The sequence below is a fragment of the Phyllostomus hastatus genome, unplaced genomic scaffold, assembly GCF_019186645.2.
Source record: "Phyllostomus hastatus isolate PE091 unplaced genomic scaffold, TTU_PhHast_1.1 phas_scaffold_501, whole genome shotgun sequence".
In the NCBI taxonomy this organism is placed as follows: Eukaryota; Metazoa; Chordata; class Mammalia; order Chiroptera; family Phyllostomidae; genus Phyllostomus; species Phyllostomus hastatus.
Window position 1 is genome coordinate 62,256,048 of NW_025334033.1, and position 13,863 is coordinate 62,269,910.

Genomic DNA, 13,863 nt, shown 5'->3' on the forward strand with positions numbered 1-13,863 from the left:
GCACAGAGGTCTAAAACCTTTAGGGAACTTCGATACTTCCGAACGGTTCAAGCACATATGAACAGGAAGGTGGCTGAAGCTACGAGATCACAGAAGAGCCATTGGAAGGAACCTGGGCATTCTACTCAGTGGATGTCGTTGGGAGCCGCTGAAGAGTCTGAAGCAGGAGAGCAGCGTGCTCGTATCTGAAATCACAATGATCTCTCAGACGGTGGCGAGGGGGGTATGTCAGCATGGGGATGATGCCAGAGGCAGAAAAACAAGTCAGGCGAGCGCACGATTAATTAGGAAGGAGATGGTGAAGGCACGTGTTACGGGCCGAACTGCACCCCGCCCCCACCCCCAAATTTCTGTGTTGAGGTTCTCGGCATAATCCCTTGAGGAGGGATTACTCCTTGCACCACAGAATGTGACTCTGGAGACAAGGTCTCAAAAGAAGCGACTGAGTGAAAACGAGGTCATTAGGGTGGGCCCTGATCCACTCTGACTGCTGTCCTTACACAGACAGGAACTTAGGACATGGACACACAGACAGACATCCGTGAGAAGACACGGAGGACAGAGGCCCCAGAAAAGCACCCCCCCCCCCGCCCGACACCTTGCTTTCACACTCCCATCCCCCAGAATTCTAAGAAAATCGGTTTCTGGGGTGAGCCACCGTGCTGTGGTATCTGTCATGGCAGACCAGCACAGCCTGGGTTAAGGGTGGTGAGGAGGAAAAGACCTGAGACGGACTGGGCTGGTGGAAGAGACACAATCTGTTGGTTACAAGTAGTCAAGAAAAGAAGCTGGACTGGGTAGATGATGACACTGTGAACCAAGAAATGCAATACAAGAAGGAAGATCAGCATGTCGAGGTAAAAGACAATAGAAAACACTTAGAACATGTGGAGTTGGAGGGGTCGGTGGAGACATCGAGAGAGAGAATCGGTCTGGAATGCAGAAGACAGGACTGGGATAAAGGCATGGATCTGGGAGTCGCCCGCGTGGTCGCGGGCGCTGTGAAGGAAGCCTCCCTGAGAGAGCGTGTGGGTAACAAGGAGAGCACTGGGGGGCGGGAAGCAGAAGGCCGCCCCCTGGAGGAGATGGAAGGGAATGACCGCCGTGGGGAGGACAGGGTCAGAGCTAGCACCGTCGAAGACACCAACGGAAAAGGGTGTTCCAAGGAGGGCGTGGTCATCAGGGATAAAGGCTGAAAAGGGCCAGAGACTGAAGAGTGGCCACCGAATTTGACAATTAGGAGATAATCAGTGAACTTGGCAAAATTACTCAGTAGAGCTGTCAGAGGTAAAAGCCACACGACCGGAGTGGAGAAGCGAAGAGACTGGGGTTGAATAAAAATGGCAAGCACAGCTTCCTCTCGTGAGGAGTGTGGCTGGGTGGGCGCTAGAGCTGAGGCAGGGTCCAGTGTGGGTTCTATTTATCATCATCATCATCATCATCGGTGGTGCTGGCGCTGGCGGAGGAGGAAAGGAAGCAGATGGGGCCCCAGCGGTCACACCCTGGGGTCAGAGGGTACTGGGCCTCTTCGACTCATTATCCCTCCGAGACTCGATCAAACATCATCCTCACGGCGAGTTCCTCCCGCTCCCACCTGGGGCGGCTAGACTCGGATCAGAGCAAATGCCTGTTTGGAGTGTGCTCGTGCGTGTAGGTGACTCGTCTGCGCACAGCTACCCATGGGCTTCTCGGCCATGTGGGGTAGACCGTCTTCGTTTGGTATTAGGAAGGGGTCAGCTGGGTCAAGAAGGAACAGTGAGTCAAGAAGGAGGTGGGGAGGAACTTTGTCCCCTGCAGAGCTGTCTGCCAAGGCTACAAGTCCGGGGACCTCCAGTTGCCTTCTACACATTTACTCTCCCGCCAGACCGTGAATTCCTTGCCTGCTGGGATACATCGCGCTATAGTAACCTACGGCTCCCACACAATGCCAGGCACCTAGGAGCCCACCCAACGCTGAAAGAGAACTTGACCATGGCTGTGCAGAGATCACGGCCGGGGCGGGTCTGCCTGCCCTGACATCCAGGCCCTGCCGGCAGGGCGAGGGTGAGCCCAGTGAGGGTCCACACCGGATGTCCAGGCCCCGTGGGAGGCGAGGTAGGGCAGGCAGGGGCGTGTGACCGCACGGTCAGAGAGCGGCTCTGCAGGCGGATGCCCAGAACTAATTTTGAGCAATGTCAAGGTTACACCCAGGGAAATAAAATAATGAGACCAAGGAGGATTTTAAAAGGCAGAATAAAGGAAACTGGATGAAGGCAGCATTTAATGGATCAAATTTGAAAACAGTTCAGAACCAGGTAGCTATGAAGTGTTTGTCTGGGCTCCAGGTGCACATTTTCTGGACTCAATGCTTCTCAGGACACCTTTCCCCCATTTAAAACTCTCCGAAGTTGTGATGCATTGTGATTGCATTGTGTCGTGATTTAACGGGCAGAACTTTTTCTTTCCTTAGCGGCACTGAAGATAACGGTGCCCCAGAATTAGGGGTGTCTCAGACTTAATATATAGTACTGTATTCTAGAAAAGGCCGTGGCACTTGTTTTAATCTGCTGCTTCAGTTAAAAGTACTCAGCTTTAGCGATGGGTAAATTCCAGGGCTACTGAGGACAGGACACTGGGGACATCACTCATGTAACACACACAAAGTCTCAGTGCTATCTCAACAACCGAGTGGCTCAAAGGTACCCTTTCGTACGTTACGACACTGAGTAACTATTTGGAGAGCCAACCATACACATAATTTACCGCGCAGAACAGTGGCCGGCATGAACTCTAATGGGCAGAAAACACTGTTATGCTCTATCATGAGTAATGACACCCGAGTCCCAAAACTCAACAAAAAGAGCCTGATTATTATCATTTTTTGTTCAATTGTTTCTATGTTTACAAGTAAGTTTGTGCTTTTGTTCTAACACTGTGGAATGTCGATCACTACGTGGGTGGGAGAAAAGCTTGCAGACTCTATTATTTCAAAAGGTGGAACAACCATTCTAGCTGGCAGTCGGGACAAGGTGAAAGACGGCTCTGAGAAATATTTGATACAGCAGTCCCTTGCCAGACAAACCCTGTGGTAACTGTGGTGTTTGGGGTTTCTACTGCTTTCAGTGTTTACAAGGTCAAATCTAAATTCATACACTAGAAATGCATTCTATTTTAACTGCTAAGTATGAGATGAATCGATTTATTTGCTTCTATTTACATGTGTCTACTGGCCTTTAGAAGCTATCGTTTACATAAAGGTGCTTTTGAACTTTACCAACATGTTGGATGCTATCTGCTGTCCAAATATTTTCAATGAGGTATTAGATATGTACCAAGCAGCAATCTATATCCAAAATAAGAACATGAAAGACGGGCCCTGGCTGGGTAGGTCAGGTGGGTAGGGCATCATCCCAATACACCAAGGTCGCAGGTTCCATCGGCGGGCCAGGGCACACACAAGAAGCAACCAATGAGGGCATCAATAAGTGGAACAACAAATCGATGTCTCTCCCTCTCTCTCCCCCCCCATCTCTCCCTCCCTCCCTCCTGCAAATCAATAAATAAAAAAGGAAAACGAAAGATGGAAATCATTGCCAAATGCCTTCCTGAATGATATGTTAAAAATAATCATTTTCACAGATTTGTTTTTATCATACTGAATTAAAATGTTTTCTTAAAATATTGAAACACGAATATCTAGATCCATTTGCAATGCTTTATATAGACTATGAAGTACATTTTGACAGCAATCAATATGTCTGCTTTAGGCAGTTTTATAATGGCCATTACATTCAATGTCTAACTGGGTTTTTTTAATTGACTTAAGAGACAAGGAACAAATGTGATTATTTATCTCAACCCTCTTTGGGACCTGAACGCACTTTTCGGCACGGCCTTTCTCATCCCCCCCTCATTTTCCCCGTGTGCCCGGTTATTTACCAGGACCATGTCTCTTTCTTCCTTTGTTTTTTGTACTTCATTTTTCATTATTTTTTAAAAAACAAAATCGCTTGTTGTTAAGTGATGTACACACAACATTAGGATATGCGTTGTTACCTTCAAAGATTGTCTACGTGGTATTATTTCCCTCTATTCCTTCACCTCATTTGAATTGACCTTGGCTGCACTTTCTGCTTTCTTTTGACCATCCTTTTGCCAAACCACAGTCCCCGTCTTCCTGTGCCCTTTGATCGCTACTCAATAGCTATTGTATTCAATATTTAGCCACATTTCTTTCTATTCTCCATTGTTTTTGTTAAGCTCTGGTGGACAGCTCTAACATGTGACTATTTTTCTTTTTCATCTACTCTCTTTGTCTTCTTTCATTTATATTTCAAGACATTAAAAAGACACCTCTTCTTCTATGAAATGTAGGTCACTTCCTATTATTATTCTTTCATCACTTCTGCTGTTCCCGACATTAGTTTCCTTCCGTAACACCTGTATGGCCTCTTTTTCATCTCGCTTGTTTAATTGAGTGATTATAATACTAACTATAGTATAATCCTATAAAACCACTTCACTTACTCAACTTAAATTTGTCGACTTTTCAATGAATTACAAGGCATGTATTTACCTACGGTACGATGCCAAAACCAAAAAGTTTCCACACAAAAAAAACCACCAAGCAACAAAAACAAACAAAAAGTACCTGAATTCCTTACAAATACATACCACAGTTTTATATACCAATACATGTTTGAATGAGTATTTTCTGAAGAAGACACAGAGCACACTCTGCCTTTACCAAACACTATCTCTGGGCCAACCCACACAGCTGGGCCCCAGGCTCCTGTCCCCGTTGCTGCCGGCACGGACGACGACTTCTCAGCAGAGCCCGCACTGGGTTCTTAGTCAGGGCCACCCGACAGTGAGCCTGGCCTGCTCTGACCTTACGCAGTCTTGCCTTTTCTAATTACAACGAAAGGAAAGTGATGATTCTTCCTCTGTGACAACACAGGGATTTTAAGAAAAAAAAAAACAACATTATATATAAATCTCTGGAAAAAAGTTGTTCTATCAGAAATGTCAGAGATGTGTAAAGGCACATGTTAGTCTATCCCCTTTTCACATCTGGCCTATTAATAACTTTTAGTTTCCATTTATCCTAAATCTGCAAGTATAGCTTTCGTAACATTTATTGTACGACTCCTCTCTCCTGAACACTGGACTGCAGAGCGAGCTGAAGGGGTCGAATTACTTGATCTCACACTCAAAAGTTCTTACCATCTTTCAAATTGATCCTAAACTAAGAATTTGCTTTCATTTTTCTTTCTTTTGAAGGTGGCTTACACGAAGTTGAAAAATAAGGCTCTGGCTGGCGCAGCTCAATGGATTGAGCGCGGGCTACAAACCAGGGTCACATGTTTGATTCGCAGTCAGGGCACATGCCTGGGTTCCAGGCCATGACCCCCAGCAACCGCACATTGATGTTTCTCTCTCTCTCTCTCTCTTTCTTTCTCCCTCCTTTCCCTCTCTAAAAGTAAATGGATAAAATCTTAAAAAAAAAAAAGAAGTTGAAAAATAACAATGGAAACTAAATAATAAAATGGAGAAAATAAATGCTGATTACTTAAAAGAAAGCCAATGACAGAAGTGTCCTAGCTATGTCTACCTATAAACCCTATGGCTTTGACAGAGAGAGAGGCAGATATTTAGTGAAGAGCACAGACTTGAGAGTCAGGTGGCCTGACAATCTTGGCTACTTCATTAGAACGAAAACCAGTATTACTTACAGGGCAGTAGAACATAGTGGTTAAGAATGTAAAGTCAAAAATGTATGAGGAAATGCAACAAGTTAAAAAGAGTCAAGAAAATTCTGAAGAAATTACAAAGCCCTAGGACTTATGCTACTGAATATCAACACTTATTATAAAACTATATAATTAAGAGAGTGTGTTGTAGGCTCAAGGATGGACAAGTCGACCAATGGAAAATAACAGAGTCCAGGGAAGAAGTGATATCACAGTCTCTCAAGTTCAAAGGCAGTCTGGAGGCAAAATACCTTCTTCCTGGGGGGCCCTCAGTCTTATGGCCTTTAACTGATTAGATGAGGCCCACCCACATTATGGAGGGTAATCGGATTTACTCAAAGTCTACGGATTTAAATGTCAATCACATCTTAATACTCTCACAACAACATCTAGACAGCTGTTTGATCAAAAACTGGGTACCATGGCCCAGCCAAGTTCACACATAAAATTAACGATCACACTGGTGTTGGGCAGATTTCTAAAATAAGGCAGATTTCTAAAATAACCCATGAATCAATTAAAAAAAGTCATCAAAATAAAAAAACCTTCTATCTCTAAAAGAAAGTATGAAGGAAATGAAAATAAAAGTTACAGACTGAAATTTGTATCTAGAATATATAAAACTCTTACAACCCAGTACTTAAAAATAGATTATAGAGACAGAGACAGAGATCTCTGGCCTGTGTGGTTCAGTTAGTTGGAGCATCGCCTGTAGGCTGAAAGGTTGTGGGTTCAATTCCCGGTCAGGGCACATACTCGGGTTATGGGTTTGATGCCCCGTTGGGTGCGTATGAGAAGCAGTCCGTTGGTGTTTCTTTCTCACTCTAATGTTTCTTTCTCTTTCTCTTTCTCTTTCTCTCTCTCTCTCCCCCCGCCCCGCACTCTCTTTTCTTGCCCCTCTCCTCCATCTAAAAGCAATAAAAAAGTGTCCTCGGGTGAGGAATATATATATATATATACACCAAAGACCGAACATATACTTCATTATAAGAGGTATGGGTGGCAAACAAGGACAAGAAACAATTATTTAAGGTAGTTATTAGGGAAATACAAATTAAAAGCACAATGACATACCACTATACACCTGTTAGAAAGGGCTACAAACAAAAACATTAACAATACCAAGTGCCAGCAACAACGAGAAACAGTCTTCTATTTTATATACAATGATGCAGCCACTTCAAAGAAAAGCTTGCCGGTTTCTTATAGAATTAAAACACCTACCACGTGACCCACACATCTCACTTATTAACCCAAAAGAAATGAAGACAAACACCCAAACAAAAAAACTGAGCTCAAAATGTTTATAGCAGCACTAGTCATAACTGTCCTAAACTGGAAAAAATACAAATGTCCATGGACTGGTGAAAGGCTAAGCAAACGACGGCGCGCATGTGCAGTAGAACACAACGCAGCAACGGAAAGGAACCAATGAATGAATGCCCAACATCACGTGAAGTGAAAGAAGCCAGGTGCCGAAGACCACGAGCTGTGTGATGCCATGTACGTGACCTTCTGCAAAAGGCAACGAACACGGGGGCAGAAACGAGCCTGGTGGAGAGGGAGGGAACCCCGAGGTCCGGAAACACTTTATGTGTTGACCGTGGTGCTGGCCACACACTACGTACACACCTGCCGAACCCGTATGACTCCACACCTACTGATGGAGAATTCCACAATACGTAAATTATAACTTAATGAACCTAACTTTAAAATACTGCCAGTGAAAGCCGAAAGATAAAAAAAAATATTACATTAGGGTAAAATTTGGTGACGGGAGAAAAATAGAAGCAGGAGTTCAAGTTCAAAAAGGAAGAATGTGAAATTTCAAATTGTTAAAGGAGAATCTGTTCCTATCACTTTAAATGCTTGCTCACACATTTTTTGAAAGAAACATGGTGAGTATCAAATCACTGTGGTATTTAGATTCCACTGGATACATTTAAGAGTAATATCACAGTTTGGTTTGTAAATGTCAATATTTATAATACACTGGAAATTATATGCTATGCAACCATTTAAACTTACTCTGAAAAGCTTTAGCTATCAATCTGAAAATGCACGAGGAAGTGCATAGTTTCTAAGAATCCTTTCAGGGAAACACAAAGACCACGGCCCTAGAACACGGCTCTCCGAAACCCTGCCACAGCTGCTTCACAGGTGCGGCAAGGTATCGAGCCCCCAGGTCTCTTGGGCAGGCAGGCAGTCTGCTCTCAGCCAGTACCAACCTGTCTGTCAACAGAAACGTGTTTCATAAATAATCTCACTCTGCAGCATGGGGCGAAAGTGGGTTTACAGCTGTTCGTATGGAAAATAAAACAACTACTAATAAGTACTAATACAAAAGGAAATGTGTTTCGTGTACTCAAAACTGTACACCTACTTTTGCCCCACCCTGTACATGGGGGCAATATAGTGAAAAAGACGGTAAAACAGTAACTACCCTGGAGAAACTCTTGCACATATGCACAAACAGAAAGGTCCAGACCACTTAAAACAACCTAACTGTCCATCCGCAGGCAACTAGATCAAGTGTAGAATTACCTTTCCATGAGATGCCCTCTTCAAGAATCCCAAAGAAAATCTGATACATTTAAATTGATAAAAATCAAATACCAACTCTAACATAACTTATTTTTCTGAGAGTCTTTAGTAAATTAATCCATTAATTCATTCAACAAAAACTTGACGGCCACATGCTTTGTGCTGACCTCAACATCCACAGGTAATCAAGACAAACAGATGCCCTGGTTGTTGCGGCTCAGTGGATTGAGTGCTGGCCTGCGAACCAAAGAGTCACCAGTTCGATTCCCAGTCAGGGCACATGTCTGGGCTGCAGGCCACGGCCCCCAGCAACCACACACTGATGTTTCTCTCTCTCTCTCTTTCTCCCTCCCTTCCCTTTCTAAAAATAAATAAATAAAATCAAAGAAAGAGAGGAAGAAAGGAAGAAAGACACATAACATCGCTGCTCCCATGGAGCAGACAATAAGCCAACGAAGACACAGGACCGTCTCGGAGGCTGGTGGGTGCCAGGAATGACAGACCTCCAGGAGGCAGAGCTGTACTGCCGGGTGAGGGGAGGGAGGGTGAAGTCACTTCGGAAGGGAAGGGCCCCTCTGGTGAGGCAATGCTTAAATAGGGAACGCACATGCAACACCCCAGAATAGAAGGAGGTAAATGTCTCGGACAGTCGATGCCCGGGACCTCCTGAGCTTAATGAGAGGCGTAAACCTTCTAAGCCTACAGAAATGCAAGGACATTTGTCATCGTGTGGTAGTTTGAAAGTTTTATAGTTCACTTCAAAAGTTAAAAAAAAACCTTGTTTCCCATCCAGGAACATTTAAAGAACATCACACTTCAGTCATATAGCGTGACTTCTTACACGCTACTGAAGTAAAAACAGCATTACAGTATTACACTGAAATAAAATAACATTGAAAATAAAATAACAAGGACTCCTTGAGGTATTTATTGAATGACACTGGCAAAAATCAATCTTTTTCTAACACATGTACTATCCGTTTAAAAAAGACAAGACTGTAAATACATTCTTGGGAACAGGTGGCAGGGAATGAAGCGAGCAAGCTTAGGCGGGGATCAGAACAGGTGACTAGGAACAGTGAAATAATATTCGAGTGAGACATTGAACATCCGCGTCATATTTCCGCACATGTGTTACACACTCAAACTTCTCTTAAAGCTGTAATGTGCTTTCTGGGGACTGGATAGAGCGAATAGTTGGACTCTTCATTTCAGGAAAGAAATCTCAAATGCACTTGTGGAAAGGCCAGCTCTACCAGCTCTGTTATTGCAGTCACCATCTACATCCCAGAGGGCCATCCAAGGCGCATTTAAATTCCATTCCTTGAGTCATTGTCCAAGACACTGAGGTAGACAATACGGCTAGCACAGTGACGAGAACTTCAAGAAAGGAAATAAAACCGAAGACGCTGTCCTGTCTTTGGTGATAGACCAAGGAGCCGCGACACCGTCTCTGTTTGCAGTCCCAGCCGCGGCACCGCCAAGAGCCCGGCAGGAGGTGTAGCAAGGAACAGTGGCACTAACTGGTGGTCCAAGACCGGGCGACCCTCCTGCAGAAAGACGGAAGCAAGTGACTCAGACCCTGTGACCCAGGAGCAGCCGAGAGAGGCTTATGAGGTCAGGAAAGGTTTGTACATGATAATTAGGACGATTTCCCAAACTTGAAAATTAAAAGAGCCATGAAACAACATCACAGTTTTATGGAAATGTATGAAACTTAGCCATAAAGTAGGACAAAACGAAATAAGAAATCAAAACACGAATAAAGCATTGGATAAGTCATAGTTTCTGAAGCCTGAGCTAGAATCCTGGTTTACGACGCATCAGCTGTGCTGCCTTAGACGAGTCTCTGAACCTGTCTGTCTCGGTGAAACGGTGTTTGTGAGATGAAATAAAGGAAGAACGGTGCCTGGCAAACAGGAGGCGCTGTACAAACTTTAGCCATAGCTGAACGTGCAGAAAAGAGTCCACATACCAGGCCGGACGACTATCCTGCTTACAAAGGCAGTCCTCGGCTGGCGTCTGGGAACTTGGGTTTCCAGAAGTTTCCCACCAACGTTCATGCTTAAGAATGGGTCCCCGAGCCCAAGTGTGGGCAACAACACGGTTTATGGTGTGCGCTGCTTTCCGTTGGGGCAGAGAGACTGCCCTCACTCACGATCACCCCACGGGAAACACCCTGGGTGCTGCGTCTCTAGGGGGCTTCTCTGACTGGCGACGTGTCACGTGTCCTGTGACACACCTTGCTGTCGGGGGAGTCGGGCACGTCCTGTGGGACTGCACTGCCAGAGGCTCCTCGGAAGCCCGCACCCGGTTTCCCCGGACTGCGCCCACGTGCTTTCCCTGGGCCGATTCTGCTTGGTATCCTTTCGCTGTAACAAATTGTAGCCGTGAGTACAATTACAGGCCGAGTCCTTCCGGTGAATCATCAAAGATTTGCGGTGGCCTTGGGGACCCATCAACACACTCAGACACAGTTAATTATTTTATACGAGGTATAAATATACTAAAAATGCACTGAAATACATCTTGAAGGCAATTTCAAGAAAAGTGATTTTTAGATATAATACTTGGATAGCAAGAAAAACATATGGCATTGTTTCTTCTCATTTAAAAAAATGTTTGAAATTTAAAAGTTGAGATTCAGTGGCATGTCCATTAAATTATATCAGTATTTCCGGATAATATGCTTTATGTGCAAGAGAATAAATATTTAGCTCACACCCAAATGATGTTCCAGAGGACAGTCAGCGGTCAGGCAGTCAGGCACAGCCTCCACACAGCACCAGGACACAACTGAAATGCCGGTCACTAAACCTTGGAAATGCATCCCTCATTTTACACACTCTCCACGTCTCTTACAGACAAACGGTCAGTCTTCTCCGACACTTAACAAATCCATTGTTCTGTCCAATAAATCAATATCTGGGAAAGAGAATTTAGAAAGAAACATTTGAGAAATGTGACTTTCTGTTTTTGGATTGTCAGATCAATATGCCCACTGGGAAAAAAACAAAAACCAAAACCAAAAATGCTGGATCAGACACTAAAACAAAACGATCTCAAAGGAATGGAGTTAAAAAGCACAGCGCAGACAGGCCGTGTTCTTGGGGCAGCTCACACCCGAAGAGGCTGGCGGGAAGTTGGCACCCAAAGCCACATTTGCCCCGAGGTTGTGGGTGGGCCCACGTCTGCACGGGAGCTTTGGTTTGATGGCTTCACTCGGGAAGAGCTCAGGAGTCAAGACTCAGGGCTTGCCCCACACAGGTCATTGGGTGTGTAAACTGACACAAATGACTGGGGGGCACCACTTGGCAGTATGGTATATTGGCCCTACGTAAACATTTGCATACATTATAACCCAGGAATTCCACTCCTAAGTACCTGACTAAGAGGAACACCCGTACGTGGGCACCAGGAATAAGAACACAAGCATGTTCGGATGGTATTATTAGCAAATAGCAAACGCAAATAGAATTGGGGAGAAAAAACTAAATGCTTATCAACAGAACAGAGAAATTACGGTAATGTCATACAATGGAACGCTGTACACATTTAAAATGAGTGAATTATAGCTATATACAAAACAAGGATAAATACTGGAAACATATTGAGGGGAAAAAAGTAAGTCCCAAAAGACTACATACATTTGGCAGTCATTTACATAGTTTTAAAAAAATGAAGATTATACATTAGGAAAGTATACAGGCGCATGTGTGTGTGTATACACGTGTGTATGTATGTTTGTTTGTATGTATGTAATTTTTTTAATTTTTAGAGAGGGAAGGGAGGGAGAAAGAGAGAGAGAGATAAACATCAATGTGCGGTTGCTGGGGGTCGTGGCCTGCAACCCAGGCATGTGCCCTGACTGGTATGTATGTCATTTTAAAGCATGAAAATAAGAATCACTTAATTCCAGACAGTGACTCCCAAGGTAGGAGAGCATGAAGACAGGAAAGAGGAGCTCGTGGGTTTACATGAGTTAATGGTCATATTTTAATTCTTGGATTAAATGCACTCATTGTAATGTTAAACACATTGACTTAAATAAACAATAGCCATGCATGAAAAAAACTATTCAAAAAATTAACTACACACATTTACAAATTTACATGTTTTTCCCATCTGATTCAAACTATCACAGCATAGTCTTAATTTATGCAAACTGTTAACATGCCACTTTGGAATAATTTATCATAACATTTAATTTATCTATACAACCTACTGGAAAAACTTGCACGTAAACACCAGTCGAGAATAAGGAGAGAATATGGTATACGTTACTTCCATAAAGCTAATTTAAGGAAGTGCAATAAACACTTCCTTCAGTATGAAAAAACTAAAAAGCTTCCAGCAACAAAAAGCCCAGTACACTGAAACTTCTCAAAGAGATCTAGCTGTAAAAATGTACACCATCAGAAAAACAGAGAAGAACGCTGTGACCTATAATCCATTGCCACAGACTGAATGTTGGTGTTCCCCCTAAATTCATATATTAAAACCTACTACGTGATGGTACTTGGAGGGCGAGCCTCTGGGGGCTGCTTTGTGCCCTTATTCACAAAGCGGAGCCCAGAGAGCTCTTCCGGCTCTTCTGCTAGGCGCGGACAAAGCGAGAAGACGGCTGTCTACGAACCGGGAAGCAAGCGGGCCCTCGCCGGACACGCCCTCTGCCAGCACCTAGCTCCTGGGCTCCCAGCCTCCGGACCGGTGAGAAATCAATTTCTGCTGCTGCTGCAGCCACCGAGTGTATGGTTCTCTGTTACAGCAGCCCAAATGGACTAAGACACCACGGCCATGGAAAGCACACAGTGACAAGGCTGAGACCCAGATCTCATTCTTGATCTGTGCCCGCCTGGGTGTGTGACCCTGCGTGGGTCACTCACCCTCATGTGTGTGAAATAAGAGACTGCACCAAAGGCTCTCTAAGGATCTTTTTTTTTTTGTAAAAGTCCATGCCCCTGTAATAGACTATTCTTATCAATAATTGGTGAAATCATGATGCCATTTCCTTATACTCGGATAAGCAGCACGTTACGTGCTTTAGGACTCCCGTGCCTGTCCATGGTAACAGTGTCTACTGGAGCATCAGTACGGTGTTACCATGGGACGAGTTAACATGCAAAGTTTGTTAATATGTCACGCATAAGAGAGTTTCTAGGAGGCAGATAAATTTGACTTCTGGTGGATCAGAAGTGTTCTGTGGTGTAGCCTTTTCATGTGACTACACGGAGGCGAAACCTCGTAACTGAAGCATTAGGATTCAAAGATTAAGCAGTACACTCTACCACGTCAAAGAATTTAAAAAGGTAGATCTTGTGGAAATATTGTTCGAACTGCCTAATACAAAGTAGTAGTTGTTCAAAGGTAGTATTAACATTCCAACAGGCAGAAAAATCACAAAAGAGAACCTATTAGTATGTTCAAGTGATACTTTACACATCCTCTACATAATTTTAGACTTTGGACATGTCAAAGAGCCTTATGTTTCCTATTTTTTGAAGTCTTCTCTATTTCTGGGGATGTGGGGAAATACATACATACAAGTATATAATGCCAAATGATATTCCCAAATCGTGTGTGTGTA

General features: G+C 44.0%; 1 protein-coding gene across 2 annotated transcripts in view; it reads right to left on the reverse strand.

The window, feature by feature from the left end:
- EFCAB11 (EF-hand calcium binding domain 11) overlaps positions 1–13,863 on the reverse strand; it is a 124,195-nt gene that overhangs the window by 63,558 nt on the left and 46,774 nt on the right. Inside the window, exon 6 of one of the 2 annotated variants that reach the window (XM_045823234.1) lies at positions 11,096–11,201. The exons of the other annotated variant lie outside the window; for it this stretch is intronic. Coding sequence (XP_045679190.1) covers positions 11,195–11,201 — 7 coding nt within the window. The 3' untranslated portion in view covers positions 11,096–11,194. Of the gene's footprint in view, positions 1–11,095; positions 11,202–13,863 lie in introns of those variants that run through there. 2 annotated transcript variants of the gene reach the window in all.